Source organism: Mustela erminea, chromosome 1 (assembly GCF_009829155.1).
Source record: "Mustela erminea isolate mMusErm1 chromosome 1, mMusErm1.Pri, whole genome shotgun sequence".
Lineage (NCBI taxonomy): Eukaryota > Metazoa > Chordata > Mammalia > Carnivora > Mustelidae > Mustela > Mustela erminea.
Genome location: NC_045614.1, coordinates 25,542,111 through 25,569,212, shown reverse-complemented (window position 1 = coordinate 25,569,212; position 27,102 = coordinate 25,542,111). Strand labels below are relative to the sequence as shown.

At 42.1% G+C, this 27,102-nt stretch overlaps 1 protein-coding gene across 11 annotated transcripts in view; it reads left to right on the top strand.

The window, feature by feature from the left end:
* ARHGEF3 (Rho guanine nucleotide exchange factor 3) overlaps nt 1-27,102 on the top strand; it is a 324,108-nt gene that overhangs the window by 276,993 nt on the left and 20,013 nt on the right. For 10 of the 11 annotated variants that reach the window (XM_032322903.1, XM_032322931.1, XM_032322961.1 and 7 more), the window contains 5 exons: nt 1,805-1,912; nt 19,139-19,309; nt 22,233-22,295; nt 24,644-24,740; nt 24,944-25,020. In XM_032322903.1, the coding sequence (XP_032178794.1) occupies nt 1,805-1,912; nt 19,139-19,309; nt 22,233-22,295; nt 24,644-24,740; nt 24,944-25,020 (516 nt within the window). Of the gene's footprint in view, nt 1-221; nt 945-1,804; nt 1,913-19,138; nt 19,310-22,232; nt 22,296-24,643; nt 24,741-24,943; nt 25,021-27,102 lie in introns of those variants that run through there. The other variant, XM_032322971.1, reaches the window with a different exon arrangement.

Sequence of the window (27,102 nt, the reverse complement as noted above, 5' to 3'; positions counted from 1 at the left end):
AATCCCTCCCCTCCTCATTTACTGCAATGCAGTTTGTACCACCAAAGGTGGTATTATCACAACGCTGGCATTTCCAGTCCAAAGCAGGAGCTATTTCAAGAAATTCAGGGGATGCTCAAGAGCGTGTGTGTGTGTGTGTGTGTGTGTGTGTGTGTGTGTATTTAACATGCCAGTGATGCAGCTCTGACGTAAAAAAAAATTTAAAAATCCTCCTCTGGGCACAGATGCTCAGGAGCCAGGCAGTGGACCTGGAGCGTCCTGAAGGTCAGTGTCACCTGGAAGGAGAAGTGCTATTGGAGCTTTCTCTTCAGCATTTCAATAATAGTAATGTGATGTCTAGAGGTCTCTCGTATTGAGAGATTAATCCCTTGCATTTTGGAACTGAGCCTCCCCAGTGTTCGGAGAGTTTCCTCCTGTCTGTTCCGCTCAGCATGCCAAGAAGCTGGAGAGGTCCCCGACAGCCCGGATTCATTCTCTGTCTTGGGAAAGTATTCCACTGCTTCGAGAAATCATGAAGTCAATCCTGGCAACATTGTGGAATTGTTTTGTACTTTTTTTTCCTTTAGTCTTTTAATTTTTCTACCGAAATGCCAGAAAGATCGGGTCTATTTCCAAGAGGGCTTCTGACATCTGAGATTGGCAAGGGCACAAAATGACATAAGAGTTTCTCTGCAAAATTCCAAATTCAGGCAAGATTTTTCCAAGCACCTACTATGTTCAAAACACCTTGCAGGGATGTTCTGGAGAATCTGAAGTTCTGGCTTAACCGTCGAAACTTTGAAAGCAATGGCTGAAAAAGAAAGATGAGCATCTTGAGACTTCCTCTGGAAATGGTTGAGGTTTGCCACAGCAATTGGCAAGTTTGGCTTTTTCCATCAAAATTTGGTGTTTTCATGTGCTGTCCAGCATCTACTGCAGGTCAGATGGAGCTTAGGAAGGCAAGGGTAACTGTTCTCTTTGTCTCTGTAGAATATTTTGTGTGTCACGTCCCTCTTTCCCATAGCCTATTGTTTTTATGTAATTCTCCTCTGCAAAGACATTGGAATGGGTAGGCGCCCTCTCACCCATTCACTTGGTTTGGGGTAACTTGCAGATTTGCAGATGTTTCATGTGGAGAGGATTTTCAAAATTTGTGGGTATATGAATTCTAAAAACAGATGTACACGGTAGGATTTTCTCTCTGTACATTTCCTCTTGCTGGTTGTTATTTATAAGTATTCATAGGTGCATTTCCAGTATTCTGTAGATACAAAGATGATTTTTAAAAAGCCCAGTAATAGAAAAACTTCCTTTAAAATTTTTTTTTAATTTAATGAACTGAAAAAAACCAAACATTCCTTATGCTTTAGAAAAGCTCCATTGCATAAAAGAAATTTGGAGAGTGGCTTCAGGCAAGGTGGAGAAAAGGTTTTTAAAAAGATGAAACCAGAAGCATCAAAACACAACTGCCTAACAAGGTCACTGGATGGGAAATCTGAGGCAGCTTTTCTCTAAGGGAGGCATTGGGGAGAATGATTCGAAGTGCAAGCTTCTGAATTAAAAGAGGGCAGATACAGGGGGGTTGAAGGGTAGGGAACAGACCATACCTATTTGCTGTCTGCCCAGAGGCTGCTTCTGTTGATGTTTCCTGTCCTTTCCCATTCTGGCTCCTGAGCCAAGTTGTCTCCTATGATGGGGCACAGGAGTAGTTCGGTAGGAGTAGCTCGTGGAGTAGGACTGGGTAGAGTTTTGTTGTCTGTAATTAACCTTGACATTTTCCTTCCCTTTTTTTTTTTGTTTTTGTTTTTGTTTTTTAACCCTGTAGGAGCCTAGTAATAAACGGGTCAAGCCCCTTTCTAGAGTGACATCACTAGCAAACCTCATCCCTCCCGTGAAGGCCACACCGTTAAAGCGCTTCAGCCAAACCCTGCAGGTAAGAAGGACATGGCGGGCTTGGGTTTGCAGAAAACTGTGTTGTGTGGGAGGGGTCATGCTGCTCTTCCCCAGAACCTCTTCTGAGATCTGAATCAGGGCTTATTTCAGCAGAAGAGAGCAAAGCAGGGAACTGAAAGGAAGAAAGGTATGTTTTTAAGTTGTAAACTGGGATCAGAAGGGGTCCTTTCAGGGCTGACTTGAGGAATCACATCTGTTGGGTCTTTCCTCAGAGTCCTGTACCCCATCCGTATGCACACTCACACGTTTGGTCCTAAAATACCTATGGGCCTCCTCAAAGAACCAGTGGGTGACATGAGCTGGACGGTAGGAGAGCCTAGTGATCAGACCAGGGCCCGCAGACTGCAGCATGCAGAGAAAACGTCAGCCTGCCCCCTGTTTTCTTATGGTGCACAAGCTGAGAATGGCTTTTCCTTTCAAAATGACTTGGGCAGAGGCACCTGGGTGGCTCAGTCGGTTAAGTCATAATCCCGGCTCAGGTCATGATCCCTGAGTCCTGGGATGGAGCCCTGAGTCCTGGGATGGAGACTTGCTCAGCAGGGAGCCTGCTTCTCCCTCCCCCTCTGCCTATTGCTCCCCCTGCTTGTGGTCTCTCTTTCTGGCAAATAAATAAATAAAATCTTTAAAACAAATTTTTTTAAATAAGATAGGGCAAAAGTCAAAAGATGAACAATATTTCCTGACACTTGAAAATTATATGAAATTCTAATTTCAGTGTCCATAAGTAAAGATTTGTTGGAAAACAGGCATGCCTGAATATTATGTACCAGACTGTGGTTGCTTTTGCTCTGCAATGGCACAGTTGAAGTTATGGCAGAGACCATATTGCACACAAGGCCCCAAATATTTACTGTCTGGCCCCTTTACAGAAGATGTTTCCCAACTCCTGGCTTAGAGCAAAGGCCCTGTGGCACAGGTACCTTATTTCTGGCATTGGCTCTGTTGCTCAGAGACTTTGTTACCTTGGGCAGGTGACTTAACATCTCTAGGTCTTGCTTTTATTCCTAATGGGTAAACTGGGGGTAATACCACCAGTTTCTTTAGAGTAGAATCATTGTAAAGATTTGTAAGATAGTGCATTTAAAGTCGTTAGTATTGGGACGTCTAGGTGGCTCAGTTGGTTTAAGTACCTGCCTTCGGTTCAGGTCATGATCCCAGGGCCCTGGGATCACATCCCGCATTGGCTCCCTGCTCGGTGAGGAGGTCCTTGTGCTTGCTTTCTTTCTCTGTGTCAAATAAATAAATAAAATCTTTTTAAAAAAATGAAAATAAAGTCTTTTTTAAAAAATGAAGTCCTTGGTATTTATAAGATAGTGCATTTAAAGGGCTATATTGCTAACAAAACTATATTAAGCCCTTTGTTAGCAATCACTAATTTACTGATTAGTTGGCTAAGTAGTAGATAGTAGCTACTATAATAATTCTTTGGTAAACAAATTGCTGTAATTGTTCCTTAAACTCCCAATAAAATTTATCTTTTAAGATGAATATTGAAATTTGTCTAAGCCTTGGCCCAAATTTGATAATCATAAAAATCCTCTTGCAGACCGAAGCCAACAAAAGCCATGCCACGAAAAGGCTTCCCTCTGTTAGCTGAGAAGTGGTCTCGAGTCTGCCATTCCTTACTTGTCCTGAATACTTCGGCTTAGCAGTATTTTTTTCTTGGCTTTCCGAGTTATTAAGAAAATTGTGGAACAGAACCCAAGGCATGTCCTATGCTATGAAGATCTATGATTTGAGAACTATTTCAGGTCTCCCTCACCCCCTCCTGCTATTGCTTCTGGACCATTCAGCCAACATGCCGTGATTCTGCAGAGCCCGGGCTGTTCTCCCCGTCTCCCTATGGATGCTCTCCTTCTTTGGTGCTTCGTCCTTGCCCTGTCCATTCCTCTGTTAGCTCTCCTTAGTTTCTTCTGAATGAATACCTCGTCACGTAATTAGCTATAGGTTTGGCTCCATTTCTCTTGGTGTTTGGGCCTCTGGGCCCTTGCTTATCCCCTGATCCCCTTTGTGGAAGAATGGAGAAGGAAAAGAAATAAGGTTGTCTTGGGGAGCCAGATGAAGGCCTTTGAAGCTAGCGAAGAGAAATGTGTTTACCTTCTCTCCCCCACAACCAGTCCCTCGGCCCTCTGGCCAAGTTCATCACAGACTTTCCCCGGAAGATTCATCACTGCCCTAGTCCTGCACATCTGGTCTTTCGCTGAGTTCTGCTTTTTGAAAATTCTTTAGCCTGTCTACTGCCAATTCACCCTTTCCATCCCAGTGGCTGGGGCTCAAGTTCACTCTATGGTTATTTCCAGCTTTGACTATGACACCTCCGTGCTGCCAGCCATGTCTTCCTGTTGGCTCGCCTAGGACAGTCGGCCCTCTTCCCTGGGAAGGCCCTCACCCATTCTGTAAGCCTTGAGTGGGCCCTCATCACACACGAGACTCTATATCCCACCCTCATGTTGCTTATAATCCTGCACAGAGGTGCCTGCTGATAGCTTCATAGCCACATTTGGCCCTCAAATTGTGTTTTGTCTGGCTGGATAGTGTTTTGAGTGAACATATACAAATCCAAATAATCCATATACAAATTTGAAATCCCACAGGCACCTGGATGGCTCGGGTCAGTTGAGCGTCTGACTCTTAATTTCAGCTCAGGTCATCATCTCAGGGTTGTGATTGAGCCCCATATTGGGCTCTGTGCTAGGTTTGGAGCCTGCATGGGATTCTCCCTCTCCCTCTGCCTACCCCCCTGCTCATATGTGCTAGCTAAATAAATAAATAAATAAATAAAATCTTTTTTTAAAGGAAAAAAAAGAATTCCGAATTCTGGTTTCTTCTAAAGAATTAAAAGTCTTAGGCCCATGTTGCCACGTGGCTATCATGAGCTGGACCTGGGTAGCCAGCCAGTTGTCACCTACAGATGTCCCCTCCTCTCCCAATTGTCCTTCCAACACCTGACCCCTTGACTCACTGTCATCACTTTGGCCTGTAGACTCCATGTTTATGCTCCCTGGTCTGGGGACAACTTGGTCTATGCCTCCCACCACAGCCCAGACCTGACTGTATGTGGCCGTAAGCTCCTCCATTGTCATACCTTCAAAACCTTTCCTTTGGCTTCCCAGGCAGTCTTTATTCCTCCTCTCCTGTCTCTGCCCTCCACAGATCCTACACAGGAAAGCCTGCAGGAAATATTGGGGCAGCTTGAAAATTTGCATTGACCTAGAGAGTGGGACAGAAAGAAATCAAGTCATGTCTGAAATCCAACAGACTGAGGCCAAACAAGAATGAGAAAGCCAGACCTGACGGAGGGATCTGACATGTGGAAATTGGTTTCTAAAACTTCAAAGATTTTTTTTGTTTTTGGCAAAATAATTTTTTTATTTACTTTTTTCAAATATCATGATGAATAACTCACTCCAGGCTCCATTTATGGGACAGAAACAAGCAGGCAGAAGCAGAATGGTTAGTCATAACGGTTGTGCATGTGGACACAGAGAGAACATGAGCAGTGTCCTTACACTGTGAGTGCGTCATCGGTGGGGGGTTCAGTGAATGGAAATATGCCTTTGTGGGCAGAGTTTGACAGCCATGTTTGCAGGATGATCTGCAAAGCACAGAGAATGCTATCTTGCCCCCCAAATATCTCCCTGGTGGTCACCTTGGTGCAGGTAAAACCCGTTTTGCAGAATTATTTCCAGCCTGCACCTCAGTAACTGCCCAATGACTTTATTGTTTCCCTCTCCAGCTAGAATGGGATTGGGTTCTACTGTGATCTGAGCAGCAGGGAGGAGGAGGGGAAGCAGGAGGCCCCAAAGGGATACTCCTTGGGCCGTCCTCACATCCTCTTCCATTTTGTGTGCCCTGGTCTTGGTGCCTGTTCCAAAAGGGAAGGAAAAAACGAACAAGGAGAGTGGGGGAGGGGCTGCCCCAAGCCGTTCAGCATTCATTCTTTACTCATAGGTGTTTATTATATGTGCCTCTTCTATTCCCCAAAACAACTCAGCACTGTGATGGAGCAGCTTGGTTCTGTCACAGTATCCCTTGTCCCTGGTGCCTGGCCTCATAGAGACATATATATCCCTTTCAGTGTCCAGTTATGTCTGAGGTTGGATTCCTTTTATTATAGAAGAAGAGATGACTTAGGCCCAAACACCCAAACACAATACTTTAATCAATCATGGAGCACTGAGCTGTCCTTCCTCTGGCTTCTCAGATGACCCCAGGTTAACCCAGAAGGATATGAGGACAGCTTGGGGCTAGCAGCTTTTCCAAAAAAGGTTAAAACCCCAGTCACATATGTGAATGGTCCTTGCAGCAACAGTTCAACAAGACATGGCAGAACTTGTTCTCCCTTGGCTCCCCTGTGCCCCGTATAGACTGGAGGCTCGGGTGTCAGCACAAAGACAGCATTCGTGGAAGTGGGAGAGGGACAGCTGTCTGCCTGGCCTTCTGTCTGTCTGACCGGGAAATGAGTGCTGCTGATAGACTGGACCACAGATGTCTGCATCCCTGTGGGCCTAAAAATCTCCTCACTGGCCTGCCTAAGAGGAAAACGTGGTCCAGCTCCAAAAGGGGCCCGCATGCACCCCTCCTTTGCAGTGAGGACAGTGAGCTCGCCGTGGGTGGGTCGCTGAGCCCTGCCTCTCCCTGCATAGCTGGCAGACACATTTGAGCTCCATCCAGTGCTGGGGCCCGTGCGTGCTGTGGAATGCTGTGTTCATGGGACTGTGGTTGAGCCCTGCCCTCTCTCCAAACATGAGCTTCATTTCTTTTCCATTATAAAATATAGGTCCGGGGCACCTGGGTGGCTCACTTCTGCCTTCAGCTCAGGTCATGATCTTAGGGTCCTGGGATCGAGACCCGAATCAGGTTCTCTGCTCAGCAGGGAGCCTGCTTCCTCCTGTCTCTCTGACTGCCTCTTTGCCTACTTGTGATCTCTGTCTGTTAAGTAAAAAAAAAAATTTTTTTTTAAAGTATAGGTTCATTATGGAAAAATACCAAAAGGGAGAAAGAGAAAAGATTCCACTGCAAAACAACCTCTGTTTAGTATTTTAATAATTTCCTTCCAGTGTTATTCTAGGTATATCTACATAACTTACATACTCTGAGCCTCATTTGGGTTACTCATAGTGTACCCAGCCTATCTTTGTGTGATCTGTTCGCTCTTGGATTGAAATCTCCCACGGGGACCATGAATGGTCAGTTTCTCTTGGCATTTCTGTTGGTATTGGCTTCACATATTTCTAAGCTATGCAGTTAGGCATATGTAAATGTTCCTCTCATCATTGTTACAGCCTCTTGGGGGGAGTTGTACCTTTCATTAAGGTTCAGTCACCATCTTCATTTCTTTTAATGCCTTTTGTCTTGAGTTATGTCTTTTTTTTCTTTTTTTTTTTTTTTGCATTTTGCATCTTGCCTGGTTTCTTCCATCTCTTTTATTTGCATCTTTTCTTTGTCTTTTAGCTGGATCAGAATTTTCTTATGGCTTAAGGGAAGTATTATATCACTTTTCCAAGTTATTCTTGGAAAATATGATCTTAGTGTATCTATCGTTCCAGTGTGTTGATGTGACTTATTTTACATAACCAGTCTCCTATTAATGGTTATTTAGGCTGTGAATATTTTTTATATTATCAGATAACTCTGTGTTGAATGTCTTTTGAAGACATTTGTCCTATTTTTTTTTAAAGTACTTTCCAAATGTGCTTTCTTTTCTAATTATAGAGCATCTTTTTAAAATTGAAAAACAGGGGCGCCTGGATGGCTGTCATTAAGCATCTGCCTTCAGCTCAGGTCATGATCCCAAAGTCCTGGGATCGAGCCCTGCATCAGGCTCCCTGCTTCTTGAGAAGCCTGCTTCTCCCTCTCCCACTCCCCCTGCTTGTGTTCCCTCTCTCACTGTCTCTCTGTCAAATAAATAACATCTAAAGAAAATAAAAATAAAAATAAAATTGAAAAATAGAAACACAGAAAAAGGAGTAAAAGTCACTTGTAACCCATCTCCCCATCATTAAATATCTTTTATTAACATTTTGGTGTATACTCAGACAATCTTCTCTTTTATAGTATACCTGCATGTGTTATTTTTTTTAGGCAAAGTCCTAATCATGTGTATATATGTATATACTATTTTTATATAGATACTATCTTTTAACATGTTTTGTCTTAACTGTATAAAATAACCTTATGGAATGAGAATATACTTTCATGTCATTAAGTATTTTTCACAAGCCCAGTTCTTAATGAATTCATATAGTATTTCATCAAAAGAATATACCAGGTTTTGATTATTCACTCTTCTTTTGTTGAACATTTAAATTGTTTCCATTTTCTACCATTATATCCTGTTTTAAACGTCCTGATTGCAAATCTTATGTGTGTCTGTATTCCTTCCTTTCTTCAATGATATTCCCAGAAGTGGAATTTTGATCAAATGATGTAAATTCATCTGATGTCTCTAGAGTCAGGCCTCTCTTTGTGGTGTGTACCTGTCTTGGGCAGAATTGCTCCTCTGTGTTCTCACATCCTAATTCTAGACTCATAGTCACACTTTCCCCTCTCTTTTCCCACCGTTTTTCGCCCACTGGGACATCTTCATAGGATACCCTTCCCGGGGGTCCCTTGACTTTCCACACAGAACAATGTTGTCTCTTACTTTTCTTGGTATGGCTAGCATTACATGTGACTACATGTGACTCAGAAATTGACAGTTACTATTATTATTGCATTTATTACTAGAAAAGTTGGCCATTGCTCTTCCTAGGGGCTCTCCAGGAACCGGCAGTGGGTGCCCACCTAGTAATATTATATAACTGGGCTCCTTCACAAAAGAGTATCTGCCCTCTCCCATTTGTATCCCCTCGGGAAGGATTATTATGGTTTAGGAAGGGTTTCTGGTAACCACAGTCTCTCACTGTTCCATTTCTGAGCCCTTAGAGCTGCAGAGTATTTCATTTCACTGAGATGCAGCAGAAAATGGGATACATTAGTGTTCTCCATTTATTATTCATTATATCTACTGTGTTATTTGTTCTGCTCTAGACTTGTTGGGGGAGGTAATCAGGAGACAGTGCCTACTCTTGAGAAGGATTAAATCTACTTAAAGTTGTCTAAGATATATCAGCAAGTAAAAAAAAAAAAATAAAAAGGAAATTTAAAACCATTGTATCCCAATCAATAATATGCATTCATTACAGTATATGGACAGGAAACTAGGAATACCATCAAATTCTTAATAGTGGTTATCTCTTGGGAATACAAGTATAAGTGACTTTGACGGTCCTTTTGTCTTCTGTCTTATGTTCTCCTTTTTTCTCCCCCCTATTACGTAAGAATTACAAATCAGTAGAGAATGAATAAACAGGCTGGGTCTATTGACTTTTATTTTTTGCAATATATATTTCTATCGTGTTTGAATTTTTAAAATAATTATATATTATCTTTGCAACCAAATAAAAAAATGTATAAGATTTTAAAATCTTAGATGATAAAAGATGCTAGAGACAGGGAGCCTAGTAGTGGCCGGGTTGTGGGGGCTGGGGGTGTGGGTAAGGGAAGGCTACCTGGCAAGTGTGGAAGGATTGGTGTTGGGCCTGGAATGGCTCAAAGCTGATGAGGGGAAGGGAAAGAAGGCTTTTCAGGTTTGAGGAAGGAGCGTGAGAAGACTGATGCCATCTAGCTTGAGAATTAAATAGGAAGAGTACCCAAGCCCATGGGCTTAATTCCCATGTGCTCAAAACCATGATTTTCTTCTCCAGGGGCCTCAAACTTTGTCTCTTGGTCCAAGATCATACACTTTCTATAATTAACAAAAAGTCTTTGATCCTAAGTAATTTGGTAGATATGGAAATAAGCTTGGATGTGTGTGTGTGTGTGTGTGTGTGTGTGTGTGTGTGTGTGTGTGTGTTGGAGGAAGCAACCAGAAATCCCATTGCCTTGCAGTCTGGGAGGTAAGGGTATAGCTAGGAAGGGACCTGTAGTCCACATCAAGAGGAACTCCTTACATTCTGTTGATCTTTACTATTCCTGAAGTAATAGTTAGACCACTGTCATCGTTGACTACTGTAATTCAAAGCTTGTCTTTTTTTTATTTAGGAATAACAGCTTCCAGTAATTGAGTATTTACAATGAGCCAGGTTCTGTGCAGGGTACTTTATATTCACGGCTTCATTTCATCTTTTCCCCAAGAATGGGAAGGTAGGATTTAGCTCCACTTTATAGGGGAAGAACCTGAAGGTCGAAATATGTGCCCCAAGTCACACAGCCAGTAAGTGCAGGAGCTGGGGACCTGCACGGTTTTCACAGCGCCTCTCCTGGGGTTGGCTTCTGCAAAAAAGTCGGCTGGTCGTAATAAAGCCTGCAGTTTGCCAGGCCCTAAAAATGATGGCCCGACTTTTGGTGTAAAGCATCACATCACACTGTTGCTCCTTACTCTTTGTTTGCCTGTGTGGCAGAGACAGTCATCATTTCCATTTCAGCTCGTGGAATATTGTGTCATTAACATTATTGTCCAAAAGCCGGTTTACGGTGCCTAATGAAGAGGTTGGGCTGCGGTCCCAAGCCTCTGGAAGGCTTCCTAAATTTTGTTTAGCACTAAGAAAATTGTATAATATTTTCCCCGCACCTGAACCAAATATTTTCTTCAGCTTTTCATTCATTCTACTCAGAATCTCTCTCAGCTACAGGATATATGGGGTTTGATTTTTTTGCCCTGGGTCTGTGGGGTTGTTGTTGTTGTTTTTTAATTGTGAAGTGATTGGGTGCCTTTTGACCATGTTTTTAATATACATTATTCTGAACCAAATTCAAATACAATTTTATATTTATAGCACCACTTCAAACTCCATGTTCATGGTCTTGCACATTTGTCTACTGTTTTCATTTTCTCTTAGTTAATATCTCTTATAGAAAATCTGGAAAATAAATATAGAGAAGCATGGAGATGAAAATAAGAACATCCATAGCCCATCATCTAGGGGTAACATCTACTAACATGTATTTTAAACAGGGATCTTTCTTTTCTTAACGCTACATGTGAGACTTGCCCATTATCATTAAGTTTCTCTTAAAAGAATGTTTTTAACAAACACATAACATTCCATTTTATGATTATCCTGTCATTTATTTAACTATTCCCTATTGGCCACTTTGGGCTCTTTCTAGATCTTTTGCTTTTATTAGCAACACCATGCTGCTGAAGGTTTTCTTCCCCTATCAGTTATCCTAATGGACGTCCCGAAGGAGACATTTGGTCCAAGTAATTCAAAGATGTGTCTGCTGTTTACTAATGAATGAAAACATATATAAACCAGCAGAAATGGTGGCAGTGCTGCCAATGGTATGATAACACTGACAAGTAACGTCTGTTGCTTATTGCCCACATACCAGGCACTTGGCTAAGCCCTGGACATATTTTTTTTAAAGATTTTATTTATTTATTTGACAGAGAGGGAGATCACAAGTAGGCAGAGAGGCAGTCAGAGGGAGAGGGGGAAGCAGAGCCCCCACCAAGCAGAGAGCCTGATATGGGGCTCGATCCCAGGACCCTGAGACCAAGACCCGAGCCGAAGGCAGAGGCCCAACCTCCTCAGCCACCCAGGCACCCCACCCCGGGCATATTTTATCTTATGTAATCCCTGCTGCAACTTTGTGAAGTACTCATTACTATGTCCTTTTATAGATAAGGAGACTGAAGAAGTGCCCAGGTGGTTCATTCCGTTAAGTGTCTGACTCTTGGTTTTAGCTCGAGTCATGATCTTGGGTCCTGAGATCAAACCCCACATCAGGCTCACAGTGGGCATGATGCCTGCCTAAGATTCTCTCTCTCCTTCTGCCCCTCCCCCACTGTGTGCACATGCTCTCTAAATAAATAAAATATTTTTTTAAAAAACACATATAGTTAAGGAAACCAAGATCCATGGGCACCTGGGTAGCTCAGTGAGTTAAGCCTTTGCCTTTGGCTTAGGTCATGATCCCAGCCAGGGTCCTGGGATTGAGCCCCAACTCTGGGGGCTCTGCTCAGCGGGAAGACTGCTTCCCCTCTCTCTCTGCCTGCTGCTCTGCCTACTTGTGATCTCTCTCCCTTCTGTCAAATAAATAAATAAAATCTTTTTAAAAATGAAATCTAGATGGAAAGAAATGAAAAAAAAAAAAAAAGGAAACTGAGATCTAGAGTGATTAACTTCCCAAGGTCCCTTAACTACCAAGATGACTTCAAGCCATGTCTGTTTTATTCCAAAGCCTGTGTTCTCAGCCGAGATCCATGTACTATAGTCAAAAGACTAGACTTAGTTCCTATTCCCACACTTACCTTGGGCCAGTCGCTAAATCTCCTGTCGCTCAGATTTCTAACCTATTAAAGAGGGCAAAAATGCAAGAACTTGTCCTGTTGCCTTTCCCAAGACGAGTGGGAGGGCCCAAAGTAATGGAAGCCACAGACCTGAGAAGTGTTATTTCTCCATTTAAGTTAATGGCTCTCATCAAGCCTTTTGTAAGAGACTCCTCCAAGACGCTCTTCAAGAACATTTTCCAATCCCAGCCATATCTACTGTACATTTTGGGTTAACTCATTGTAGTAGCAACATAGAAACCCATTTTCCTCTGACAGTCCCACCTTAACCTCCAGTCCATTTAATAACAAGCCATCTGCTGAACCATAGCAATGGTAACTGCATTGAACTCTCTTTATTGGAGCGTGTTATCTTTAGCGGTAGAGAACCTTCTGTTTTTGGAAAAGGGCGAGGGAGCTCCCCGCTGAACAGGCAGCATTAACAAATTAAATCTGTTCCATCATGCCTCACCTGCTGGGTTTACATTTCCTCTGACACATGTAAAGGGTCCCTCTTTTCCCACCTGACAGACAGTCCCCGTTGCACCTGCAGCATCTTTTCCACATACCCAGCTCAGGCATAAACACAAGCACCCATTTCCTAAATCTGCATTATCTGTGCTTATTATGGCTCTTGTTATTTTAGCTGCCAGTAATTATGAGCTTTCGGTTTTTGACTCATTTGCTATGCTGGTTTCCCTCATGGAAACTCTTGCTTGTCCTGGAACATTTTTCATTCCCCACACCCAGAGGGATCGAGGTACATGTTTCTGTTTTTATGCCATCTCTCCTAAGGCTGGGTTTCTCCTAGCCACCATGGACTGGTGTTTCTCACCGCAGGGGACATTCAGGAATGGAGGTGTTTTGGTTGTTGCAACTGGGATGGGGGCACTACTGGTATCTAAGGGCTAGTGACAAACATCCTGCTAAACATCCTGCAAGATACTGGATAGTTTCTCACAACAAAGAATTTTCTGGTCCAAAATGTTCCTGGTGGCAAGGTTTAGAAGCTCTGTCATGGACTGAGAAGCAGCCTGAAAGTCATGTATTTGGGCACATGCTTCCTACCACGCTGTGACTCTTACTGTAGGGGAAGCAGGATAGGCTATTGGTTAAAATTGTCAGCAGGGGTCTGGGACGATTGGGGGGGGGCACTGAAATAGACCAGACCTGTACCGTCATTCTGAGTTCACCATTGACGTGAGTCTAAATTCTGAAGCACCGTTCATTAGCTGCATGACCTTCAGTGAAGCATTACCCTTTCTGAGCCTCCAGTTTCCTCCTCTGTAAAACAAACTTTTTGAGTATACAAGGTTCTAAAGCCCCCCTCACCATACCCAGCACACACAAGCATGGCATTCACTCATTAAGCAAAATTGTTGAGCTCCTCCTATGTGTCAGTTGCTAATTAGTCCAATAGTAAACAGAACAGATAGATAACCTTGCCTTCCAGGAGATTACCCTCTATTGGGAGGAGACAGACTTGTCAGAAACTAGTAAATGACATCATACAGCCCATGGTGAAAACAGGAAAATAAAGCAGGAGGAGGGGGATGGGCACTGGAAGGGACATAGCTGTTCTCCTCCCTCAGGCATCCTCTTCTTTGGGGTTTTTCTCCTAGCAGTAGTCACATGTTCCTTCCCTTGCTCCAATGCATCTCATTGTGTGCATTTGTACTGAGGAGTGGTAGAGGTGTTGGCCATGGTGTATGGTCTTGAATACCTGTCCATAGCTTGGGCCTGGTTGGCTATGAGCTGTCCTCCGGGCTAGCCAGCTGCCGACCTCACACCCAGTCAGCATTCTTTATGCATTTTTGGGATTCTTCTTTTCAGCATCCTTCCCCTTTCCAAGTGGAGTTAAAAATAAAACATTTCTTTTAATCCAGCCTAACTAAAGGGGTGAATCTGAAGTTTGATTGGTCAAAGAGCCAGTCAGTCATTGTTCCTAAAAAAATAAGTAAATGCTCTCCCTCCCATAACTGGCCTTAAACCCTTAGAAGGCTGCGGCCTATATCACTGAAACCTCCCCTCACTGCATGATTGGCATATAGGTAGCAGGTGTACAGCCCTCATTCTGGAGGGCTTTGGAACAAAACAGATCTAGTTTTGAATCCTGCCTGAGCAAGTGCCTTCGCCTCTCTGAGCCTCAGTTTCCTCATCAGTAAAGTGGGAATAAACACCCCCCAACCCGCACCCCACTGAGGATCAGTGGTTGTGAGGATCAGAGAATTCATCAGAAGTGCTAAGCGTGGGCAGGCACATAAAGGCCTCTCTCTGATGTGTGTGGTGAACTTTGCCTAGTCCCTTCACCCTTTGTTCCCAAGCCCAATACTCACTAAGGAAACACAAAACAAGGAATTCTTAACAATAGAGCTTGTATAGCTCACCTCTCTCTTGTTCCTCCCCAAAATGCAGCAGAAAATTATCTCCAATTCTCTGGGAAATTAATTTCTCAAGAAATACATAGAAATATGCTCAGTCTTGATCATAGGGGAAGGGAGGAAAAAATGAAACAAGATGAAACCAGAGAAGGGAGACAAACCATAAAAGACTCTTAAACTCTGGAAACAAACTGAGGGTTGCTGGAGGGGAGGGGGTTTGGAGGGATGGGTTGTTGGGTGATGGATACTGGGAAGAGTATGTGCTATGGTGAGTGCTGTGAATTTTGTAGGACTAATGAATTACAGAGCCATACCCCTGAAACAATACATTATATGTTAATTTTTTAAAAAATTTTTTAAAGTAGAAAGAGAGAATAGTCAACATTGTTAAGTGGCTCTTGTTCTCCATATTCAGAATAAATTTAAAGCTATTTTTGGAAGAAGGGAATTACCCTTTCCCGAACATCTTTGATATACCAGGATTCACATACATTATCTTATTTTAATCTACAGACTCTAGTGACCAAAAAAGTCACTATGTGGGGGCATTATTAGTCTGTTGGTTGTCATCATCAAGTTTAAAATAACCTATGACTTTTGTCATTTCTACTGTCACAAAATAAACTTTATGCTCCTTAAAAAAAGATATGTTCAGACTTACATTCCAAATATGAAACTGAAGTCAAGGTGTATAGCTGACCCTTGAATAATGCAAGAGTTAGGGATACCACCACCCCCCACACTCTGAGGAGAGATGAAGATCCATATATAACTTTTTTTTTTAAGATTTTATTTATTTATTTGACAGACAGAGATCACAAGTAGGCAGAGAGGCAAGCAGAGAAGTGGGGGGGAGGAGGGAGCAGGCTCCCCGCCAAGTGGAAAGCCCAACTCAGGGCTCGATCCCAGGACCCTGAGATCATGACCTGAGCCAAAGGCAGAGGCTTAACCCACTGAGCCACCCAGGTGCCCCCATATATAACTTTTGACTCCCCCAAAACTTAACTACTAAATAACCTGCTGTTAACCAGAAACCTTACCAATAACATAAATAGCCAACTAACACATCTTTTATATAAGTATTACATACTGTATTCTTACAATAACATAACCTGGTAAAAAGAAAATGCTATTAAAATCATAAGGAAGAGAAAATACATTTACAGTCATGTGCTGTATTTATTGAAAAAAAATTTTTTTCATGTAAGCAGACTCTCAGAGTTCAAAACCATGTTTTTTAAGGATCAGCTGTAGTGGTTTTCCCTATTAGATTAATGATAATATCTTGTTGATGAGAGTGTGGGTAAAGGTAATTCATATACCTTTACTCACAATAAAGTTTGAAACAGACTGTCTAGAGGTAATTTGGCAAATTCGGCAATGCATGTCAAATGCTAACATGTAGATATTTCTTAGATCATGGAACTCAGCTTAAGGAATCTGCCTTATAAAAATAGCACGGCTACATAAAGGATATTCACTGAAGGACTTTTTGTAATAGCCAGGCACTGGAAACTATTTTAATGTCCATCAGTGGGAGGTTGATTAAATCCATGTGGTCCATCTGGACCATGGGATACTAACTCTGCACTCATTAAAGAGAAAGATTTGGGGGTGATGGAAATACTTTGTAACTACACAGAGGTGGTGTTTGCACAACATTGTGAATGTGCTGAATACCACCAAATTGTTCACAAAAATGGTTAATTATGTTATGTGAAATTTACCCTTATAAATTATTATTGTTTTTTTGAAGAATGAGTCTTATGTGCTAATATGGAGAGACATACTGTTGAGTGAGGAGAGAAAATACTGTTTTTTGTGACTGTTGGCAGGCAAATGGCATTTAAAAGTTCTGGAAAGATCTAGAACAGGCTTAATAGCAGTTACTTTTGGAAAGTAGACAGGAGAACAGGGGAATTTGTACTTAGTTTTATATACTTTTGTAATGTATAAAAATGTTTATACTTTCATAATGTATGAAAATTTAAAGTTAGCATAAGTTACTTGAGAATTGGTGGTGGGGAGGGGGGAATTTGAAGTTGGTCAGAGGTTGAAACTGTTACCAGGTGGGCGCTTGAATCTCTCCAGTGAAAGTGGAAAATGTCTTTCATTTTGAATCTTATTTTTGTGTTTTCCTCTCTTTCTGCTCTTTAATTCCCACCCCGGCTGTAATCAGAACCAAAAACTGAGATCAGTGAGTAACCTGATGACTCACTTTGCTTGTTTTGACCTTTCCGTGCCTGTGGCTAATTGATTCTGAGTGCCGAGGATCTGCAGCATTAGTCTGGTCACAGTTTATAAGGGCCTATTTTCAAGAGATCACAAGGATTTGTGAGATATCATTAGTAAACCACGTATTTGGTGCAAGTTCTTTCTTGACCAGCATCGGGGGCTGATCCAATGATCATGAGCTCACTAATGAGCCCAGGGGCTCTTGGAAGCCTGAGGAACTCAGGTTGCTACTTGCAAACGGCTAACTTCCTGCTTCAAGAGGGTTGTGATAATACCTTGAAGCCCCTTGGAGATTTCTTTTTACATTTGTCAGTTATTCATTTTCTCTTAAATTATAAAAAATTTGTAAAATAGGATAAAAAGTCACCTATCATGTCATCAGGCAAAAACAATAGAATTTTCTGGCATTTCTTTCATATCTTTGCTCATGTCCTTTTTTTCATAACTAGAAACAGTATTCATATGCTGATTTTAGTTTTGATTTTAACTTACATAGAAGGGATTTTTAGCTGTTAAAGTGGTCTCAGAATTGTCCAATTGGCTAGATAATATACATCAAGCAGATGAATTATAACTTATTTAACAATGCCCTTATGTTGAATAGCTCCCTTAAAATTTTCTTTGCTTTCTTAAATTTTATTGTTGAATCTCAAAATATTTGGAAGCTGCCTTAGAATATCTTAGTGATGACAGCTCATATGTCACATGCAAAATCAGTTCTTCCCCTCAGGAAGTTTATAGGTCAGAGCAGGTGACCAATAAGTGTAATAAAATGTGATCATTGCTATATCAGAGATATGTACAAATTGCTCTGGGAAAGTGGTGAAGGTTTCTTAGAGAAGTTTGAGTTATATCCTGAGGACACTTAGGAGTTAGCCAGCTAGTAAATGAAAGAAAAGCTTCCCAGGAAAAGAAGAGGGCTTAAAGATAGTACAGAGGGATGGCAAAGCATGAGGCTTTTAGAAAGTGGCAGATTGCCTAGTAGGGCTAGAGAACCGAGGACTCACAGGTGAGTGGCAGGAGGTGATTCTAGATATATAGATTGTGGTCAGATTACAAGAAGCCTTCTATGCCAAACTAAGGAGTTGGAACTTCTGAAGGACATAGATATGTGGCCACAGCCATGTCTTACTAAATTAGAATGTGGTTTTGAGCACAACACCATCTTACCGCTTTGGCCAAGTTCCCAATAAGAGTGTTGAAATCTAGGTTGAAGGCTAAAGATGATGCACTTAGCTTTCTTCTTGATCATTTGTACTCGTCATGCGAAGGTCCTGTGATAGCATGTTTCAGCCACAAGAGTGGATAGACTTCGGGTAGTCAGACCATCCCAAAGTCTACCAGCGCCTCTTTGGAAAATAAGAAAATACCTTAGGGACCGGCATCATTTGCCGTCAAGATGGTATTTAATATACGTATTAGTTGGTACTTTTCAAAATGACAGAATCCCAACTGAGGTTAATGTAAACAGAAGGGGGGATGTACTGGCCCCTTAATCTAAGAGTGGCTCTTCCTGGCTTCATGCACAGTGGTAACCAGGCCCTTAAACAGTGTGGGTAAAGCTTGCTCCCTCCCTCCATGGTCTCTCTCCCTCTGTCCTTCATGCTGTGTGTCCTTTTATTCTCCTTGAATACTAAATAGACTTATCCACGTGACAAGAGAGAGCTGCTGCAAGAAATTCCTGCTTATTTTATCTTGAGTTCACAACACTAAAGGAGTAAAGACCCTTCCGCTCATTCTCCCATGAACCGCTTAGCACATTTCGGAAAATCAGGAGCCCATCCCTGAACCAGGGTGGAGGATGACTCTGACTGGTCAGGTCTGGGGCATCCCACCCAAACTGTGCACCAAGTGGGATACCCAAGGACAGCAGGCTTCTGTTCCTCCGTGGTGGAAGAGAGTGGGAGGACAGGCCAGATGTAAAGGACATCCCCTGCTGTTAACCCTTGTTCTTCTGAAGAAGGGGAGTGTCCACTGGAAACAAGTAGATCCTGTGGCTTCTCTGAGAGCTGCCTTTGTGGCTGTTTCTGTGCGGTGTCCAGGTCTTACAGAACGGATACTCCCAGGACATGTGGGAACGCAGCCCCTTTGCCCAATTTCCCTTAGCACGTAGGTGCAAGCAAATACCCCACTTCCCAAAAGGCCTTGTGGCACTGTCCTCTCTTTCTTGTGAGTATCTGATTTATGTTCTGTCAGTGACAGGAAGCTGCTGTAACGATCCACCCAAGTCCTGCCACAGCCCCCGTGATGGTTTGTTTTTCTCATTGTTTAGCGTTCTATCAGCTTCCGCAGCGAGAGCCGTCCTGACATCCTCGCCCCCCGACCCTGGTCCAGAAATGCCGCCTCCTCAAGCACGAAGCGGAGAGACAGCAAGCTGTGGAGTGAGACCTTTGATGTGTGCGTCAATCAGATGCTTCCGTCCAAGGAAATCAAACGTCAGGAGGTAGGCTCGGGACCCAGGAGCTGGACCTATGTCTGGAACAAAGTGTGCTACAGGCGAGAGCCAAACTGCGTCTATACCACAGGCTCCTAGTCAGCTCTTCGTTGCATTTGTAGGAGGACAAACAGGGCTGTCATGCCTTGTAAGGAACTGAGAACCCAGCATCCAGCTGGGTGGGTGGCCTCTGCTTTAAAAAGAAACTAATGTGAAAATCTGAATTTACAAAGAAAATGAATCAGGAAGTGTCTATTTAGCATCTTGGAGCTCACAAAAATAATCACTTGAGTTATATTTTGATAGCAACTTCTAGAATATTTTAAAATAGTTTATGAAACTTTGACTCAGTTTTGTGGAGAACATATCTAGGGAATGCAGCTCATTTCATGACTTGTCAGTTTTCTGTATCAATAGCTCTAAATGACTACGGTCATATTACCCTTTATAGAAACTTGTCAAATTCCAGGCTGTGCCAAAGCACATCTAGTGCATTATCTAGTGAAACCCTTGGAACATCTATTTTTGTGGAAAACCTGACATTGGCAAAAGGAATACTTGACAAGTTTCTAGGTTTGGGCTCAGCAATTCCTTTCTAGGAATCTGTCTGCCAGACACACTTAACACAGAAGAAAAGATATATATGTAAGCTTATTCATCACACTAATGCTTGTAATAGTGCTGGAAAGAGCCTGAACTTCTATTGCCAGGAACTGGCTGAATAATGAATATCTATTAGATACACATGGAATACAATGTAGCAATCACGAGAGGGGCTGATAGGCATGTATGGCTTAAGTGGGTGAGGCAAGGCACAAAATAGGGTATATTATGTCCTTTTACCATCCATGTGAAAAAACAAAGAAAAATGAGTATAGGTGTGGAGGTGCACATATTTGCTTGTAGAATCATAACATATTTCTAGAAGGATTTGCAAGGAACTGGTAATATTGTTGCCTCCTGGGAAGGAACTGGATGGCTGGATAGAGGTAAGAAAGAAAATTGTCACCATGTGCCCCTTTGTGCACTATAAATTTTGAACTGTGTTAATGCATTACCTATTTAAAAGAAATAATAAAGCATTTTAAAATAATACGTGCACTGAAAAAAAAATCTGTGAAGAAATATGGCAAAACCCTAATAATAGTTAACAAGATGGTATTATGGGTACATTAAAAGTTTCCACTTTTGCTTTCTTGTGTTTTTCCAAGTGTTAACTGTATGCATATAACTAGTATGATCTGGTAGTGGGAGGGAAGGAAAGAGGGAGGGACTGGTTCTGCAGATTGGGAGATTATTAAGGTACAGTGAATACAAGTTCACCCATCTAGAAAGTTACAGAGCTGCGATTTGAACCCAGGTCCTGCCCTACTCCAGAGCCCATGGTCTTCATGGTGACACTGAACTGCCCCACAAGAGACATCTGACAGTGATGTTTCCCAGTATGGGGTTCTATGCTTTTCCTTTCCTGAGGACCACATTTGGTCATTTGGACCATCAGACCTATTCAAGTAAACTCTAGTAAAACAGATGTACAAGGAAATCTGAGGAAGGTCTAAGTAAAGTCTAGTCAGTGTATTGAGCCAATCCATTTCCTGGTTTTGATAACGTTCTATAGTTCTGGAAGGTGAGTAGAAGGGGCAGAGGACCTTGCTGTTCTATGTTTACAACTTCTCTTGTGAGTATGTAATTATTTCATAATAAAAGGTTCAACGGGGTGCGTGGGTGGTTTAGTCATGGGGTGTCTGCCTTCAGCTTGGGTCATGATCCCAGGGTCCTGGGACTGAGACCTGCATCAGGCTCCCTGCTCAGTGGGGAGTCTGCTTCTCCCTCTCCCACTCCCACTGCTTATGTTCCCTCTCCCGGTGTCTCTCTCTGTGTCAAATAAAAGGAAAAAAAACGAATGAATGAATGAATGATTGGTTCAACAAAATAGAACATCAGGTGAGCATGAAATGGAGGCTTTACTGGGCCTGGGGAGGACTTACCATGCACTGGCCTCCAGCACGGTGTTCTGTCTCCATCTGCATTACCTGAGAGCAAACTCCTTGTCTTATACTCCATCCACCCCAGGGATGGAAGGTGCTCTCCGGCCTGCTCACTTCTTCCCTTTAGTCTGAAAGAAATGAAGGAGTCCCCAAACCATCTCTCCTATTAAAGGACTAAACATAGAGGCCTTTAACAATGTTTGCCAACAGTTTAGACTCCCAGATGAAAGAGTGAAAGAGTATTCTGCACATCATAGCTCTTAAATTATGATGGCTTAATAGAGCCAAATTAGAAACGGTCCATTTACACACTCATACACACAGCTGGTGCCTATAATTTTATTTATTGTACCGTGTAGGGCTGAGAAGTAATTTAGAATGAATTAACTTCACCAGACATTTAGAGTGATAAAATATTGGATTCTTCCTACAATTCCAGCCTCAAGACAAGTGGCTGATAAGAATAAAGCTTTCTGCTAAGATTCACCTTCTGTTGAGTAGAACAAAGACAAATTGTGATGGCCCAATTCATAATACTGCCATGACCACCACTGAGAACAGACCTGAAATCCATTTGTGATGGTTGCTGCACACATGAGAGACCCAGACTCCCACTGTCATTATTTTGCCTAAAATACTTCCCTCTTGTTTGGCTGTACCCAAGTTCTGTAACATGAAAGTTGACTTACTGGGTTGGAAACATATGTGGAACCCCTTTCTCCCATAAATGGGTGAGTACATTATATAGAAGTTTTGCAAAATTCTTCCTTTATAGGTTTTAGCTACTTAGATGCATTTGCTGCAGGTTAATTTAACTTTTTAAAGTCCTTTAAAAATGCTTAAGAAATGAGTAGATCTGGGGCTTTGAGCAACAGAACCAGCACTGTTTGAATTTGGGCTTATAAATGGAGTGTTCAGTGAACGTGTTCTGTCTTTGCTTGCAGGCAATCTTTGAGCTTTCCCAAGGAGAAGAAGACTTGATAGAGGACTTGAAATTGGCAAAAAAGGTGAATTTGAAACCAGTGGTCATTTGGGCCACCTTCTTTTTTCTTTTTTTTCCTCATGAATAATTTTACAATTCTAAGATTATGCCTTATGAGCACTCTTTTTTATGACTGAGACAGGTCATCAACAATTGAGAAGAATCTGCACAAACCAAGTAGTGGGGAAATGGCTCAAAACAAGAAGGTTCTCAAGAAACAAAACAAAACAAAAAAAAACCAAGAAGGTTCTCTAGACCTGGTAGCTGCAGGGCTTCTCCTGTGCATGTCTCTAATGCACCTCAAAGGATACTTGAGTTTAGTCAGAAAGTGTTCACAGAGAGCAGCCTGGCTTTCCATATATTTCATTGTCTGTCCTGCGGAGCCTCCTTACCCATGGGAAAGGGCGTGCAGACATCTGAAACTGGAATGGTGTCTTAGAAATAAAGTCACTTGAATCTCCTAAGTAGAGAAAGTGGTCAAGCGAGGCGACTGCGTACTATCATGTGACGTGCATTCTTTTATATAGAACTTGTGTTTTAATCACACTGTGTGCAGGAAGGGAGAAGAAACCCATGCTTTGTAACCTGTGCTGTCTGGACAATAAACTTTTTCCTCAAAACCTTTCTGTCCCAGTGACCCCACCCCCCACTCCCTAAAGGCTGAAATCCAGACCTCTTCATCTGATATTCGCAGCCCCCTTTAAAGAATCACAAGGTTTGCGACACCTGAGGGGCTCAGTAAATAAGCATCTGCCTTCGGCTCAGGTCATGATCCCAGGGTCCTGGGATCAAATTCCGCGTCGGGCTCCCTGCTCAGCGGGAAGCCTACTTCCCCCTCTCCCACTCCCCCTGCTTATGTTCCCTCTCTCGCTGTCCCTCTTTCTGTCAAATAAATAAATAAAGTCTTAAAAAAAAAAAAAAAAGAATTACAAGGTTGGAAAGAGTCCTTAGTCCCTTCTTTCAAGTGTCCTCTGTCCAATCTGTCCAGATTCCTGCTGGTATGAAGTCTGTCTGTAGCAGTCCCAGGAGATGGCCATCCGCACTTTGCTTGGACACAGTCAAGAAACTGAATTTTTAGACAGGGCTGGAGGAGGAGGAAGATGGAGATGACAAAAAGGCATTTAACTCTGTAAGACGTCTTGCTGTGCATTTGTTCAGCTCCTCCTTCCTGTATCAAGGTTCCCCAAAGCTGAGCACCCTAAGGATGTTTTACTGCCATCCTTTTGCTTACGGTGGTTCTACCTTCTTGGAAACCCTTCCTTTCCTTCAACCATCCATATCCAGCTGTCCTCCAGGAACTAGCTCAGATCTCAGTTTATTCTGCACCAGTACTTATGCCTCCTTCTCCATCCCAGGCATGCCAGCCAGACAGCTCTTCTTAAATCTCCCTGGACCGCTACAGCTTTAATTCTCTCACCTCTGAGCAGTTGTAATTGGATCAGTTTTTGCTGCTATGTGACATCCCTTGTGTTTTTAGTCTTGAGATTTTAAAAACGTATATATCTAATTATCCACGTGTTTTTCTTATCTCCCGATTAGCTTTATAAATCTCCGTGGAGGCAGGGACTGTGCCATCTGAGTCTTTGTTACAGCAACTTGGGTATAATTGTGTGTTCTTGATCAAGTATCATTAATAGGCACGTCTGGGTGCCTCGGTCGTTAAGCATCTGCCTTCGGCTTGGGTCATGATCCCAGGGCGCTGGGATCGAGTCCCACATTGAACCCCCTGCTCAGTGGAAGCCTGCTTCTCCCTCTCTCACTCCCCCTGCTTTTGTTCTCTCACTCACTGTCTCTCTGTCTCTGTCAGATAAATAAAATCTTTTTTTTAAAAATTACCGTTAATAAGAGAAGATAAAATTGACAGAGATTTTGGTCTTTTGGCTTTGGAACGGTCGTAAAGGATGCCATCACTTTTCTTTTTCCTTTCTTCCTTTTCTTAGTTTAAATATGGACTCATTGAAAAAGAACCTACTAGTAGGTTCTATACTAGTAACAAATACTGTATAAATTTGGAGTTTTTCAAGCTACAAGATCTCCAATACGTTAAATTTTAAAACATTATACAAATCAGATCAGCTCTGCACTTAGGATTTGTGCCTTTGCCTCGATGTATGATATACTAGAATTAAAAAGCTTTTTAAAAAATCTGCTTTGGTTTATCAACAACCACAAACAGCTCAAGGCAATCCTGGATTCTCATCTGGTCTGGCCACACCCATCTGCTGTCTCTGCAGCGTTCTGGAAGAGGGTGCTGGGGAGAGCCAAATATTTTGTTATAAGATGGGGCCTCACAGACACCGACGCCATTTACATTAACCACTTGCTTCTACGGATTTTAAATGTTTGCTTCTGTCTCTTGCCTTTCTTGTACAGGCCTATCATGACCCCATGCTGAAACTCTCCATAATGACAGAACAAGAGTTGAATCAAATCTTTGGAACACTGGACTCTCTGATTCCTCTACACGAAGGTATAATTTTGTTCCCAGAATGAGTCCTGACTTGTAGCCTTAATTGAGTCGTCCTATAACAAGTCATGATTATGTAATAAGGAGATTAACCCAGAATCTACTTCCAGTCTTGTTCATATTTGAATGCCTAACAAAATAAGCATTCTGTTTTTGTTTTTTGTTTTTTTGTGTGTGTCTTTTTTTTTTTTTTTTTTTTTAACCAGAGCTTCTTAGTCAACTTCGAGATGCTCGGAAGCCTGATGGTTCCACCGAACATGTTGGTCCCATCCTCGTGGGCTGGGTAAGAAGAGTTCTCCAGTCTTGATTGAGAATAAATTTCAATAACATAGATAGAGTTTCATTTTAGCTAGACTTTTTGTATTGCCAAATGCTGGCTTTATGTCAGAAATGGCAAATTCCTAGCAAAATTTATCATAGTTCGGCTTTATCTCTGCAGTGCATGGAAACAATTTTTTTTCTTAACATAAATTTGCAGTATATGAAGATAACATGGCCTTTTTGCAATAAAATAAGTAAAGGCACAAATGATTACCAGCTTTACATCAAATAAAGTAAAACTAGTTTATATTCAATTGAGGCCAATTACTAATAATATAATTATTATCATTTCTATTCAAGTAAATATTCACAGATATATTCTTATCCATATCACCAAAAAAAAAAAGGTGCTTTTATTCAGGCTCCAAAAAGCTCTCGTGGTAAAATGTAGTTTCATACACAAGGAAATACTAAATGCTATTAATGTTTAGCTTATATCTGATTCTGAGTAACTTCATAGGAAGGCGTGGTATTGCGCTGACCTTCATCCCAAATAACCCATTCCCTTTCCTAATTAAACAAAGAAATCAGCTGGGACCTTAGATTAGGGATTCTAAATTTATGGTCTTGGGGCTGAATTTGTGTTTCGTTGGGTACGTAATGTGGTTGTTCATTCATTCAATGTACTTTATTTTTTTAAAAGATTTTATTTATTTATTTGACAGAGACAGAGAGATCACAAGTAGGCAGAGAGGCAGGCAGAGAGGCAGGCAGAGAGAGAGGGAAGTAGGCTCCCCACTGAGCAGAGAGCCCGATGTGGGGCTTGATCCTAGGACCCTGGGATCATGACCTGAGCCAAAGGCAGAGGCTTTAACCCACTGAGCCACCCAGGTGCCCTCATTTAATGTACTTTAGACCAGGCATGAATTTCCTATTTTGCTGCAGTCCCCACCATTCCCTATTACTATACCTCTCTTTCCTTCAAGCCCTTGAGTGTACCTCCCCAACTCCAGGTGGTATTCATTTGTTAGGCAGATTACTTTGATGACCTCTTCCAGGTAGGATTAGCTCTCTCATCTCTCTGATCCACACAGTCTTCCAGAAAAATAGGCAGGAAATGCCAGAGCAGGCAGCATTAGAGTCATTCCACTGTTTGCGGAATGTTGTGAAGGTCATAAATCCTACTATCATGTGAGTTCTCTTGATGCAGTTACATCTGTAGTTATATTTTAACCTTCCTGTGTTTTGATGTTGCTCTCTTATCCTAACTTCTGCTTTTCAGTTACAGCCTTGATCAAGAAAGTTTGAGGGTTTCATGACTTAGATAGTTTTAATTTAGAAGTCACTTTTAGCACTGAGGCCGACATACCCCAAGGGTGTCCAAAAGGCAAGCAATGTTCTAAAATGAATAATTTAGAAAATGTGACTTAATATTTCAGGAGAGATCATTCATCTTATATTTTTGACTTTCATTTTATTATAAGATGTGGTAGATGTTTTAACTTCTTTAACCTTCAAAGAAATTTCTCCAAAGAGAGTCTGCCAGCTGGAGAGAGGGAAGGTGTATGAGAAGAAAGATTCTGCCTCAGTATTTCTTAAACCTCCTGAGGCTGTGGGCTGCTTTGATGGGCGTGGGGGGCCAGTGAGGCCGTACTCCGGAATTAGCAATGCCTGCTCTGCTGTTGACGAGATGGCGATGCAGAACGACATGTTTCCTTAGGCATCGTATACACGTTGTCAGTTCACACCAGACGCAGAAGTGGAGGTATTTGCCTTGTCGTCAATATTTTTATGAAATAAATGTTTATTTTTTTTATTAGGAAATTGGGGGTGGCTTTTGCAGGCCTTTTCTGTACATACCCAGAGGAAATGTGACCACTTCCACTGCTATCTGAACCCTTCAGACGTCAAATGGGGACTTAAAGCTTGAAAAGCAGCCTAAAATTAAACAACTGGCCCATTGTGACCAGACCTCATGAGAAACGGCCCTTATTTATCAGGCCCGACGAGCTGTTAAATGTTTTCCCACTTTTAACTGCAGATGTGCCCACGCGAGTGGGAACTGTAAACCAAGGGGTACATCTGTTTGAGTTCTGGTCTTTTT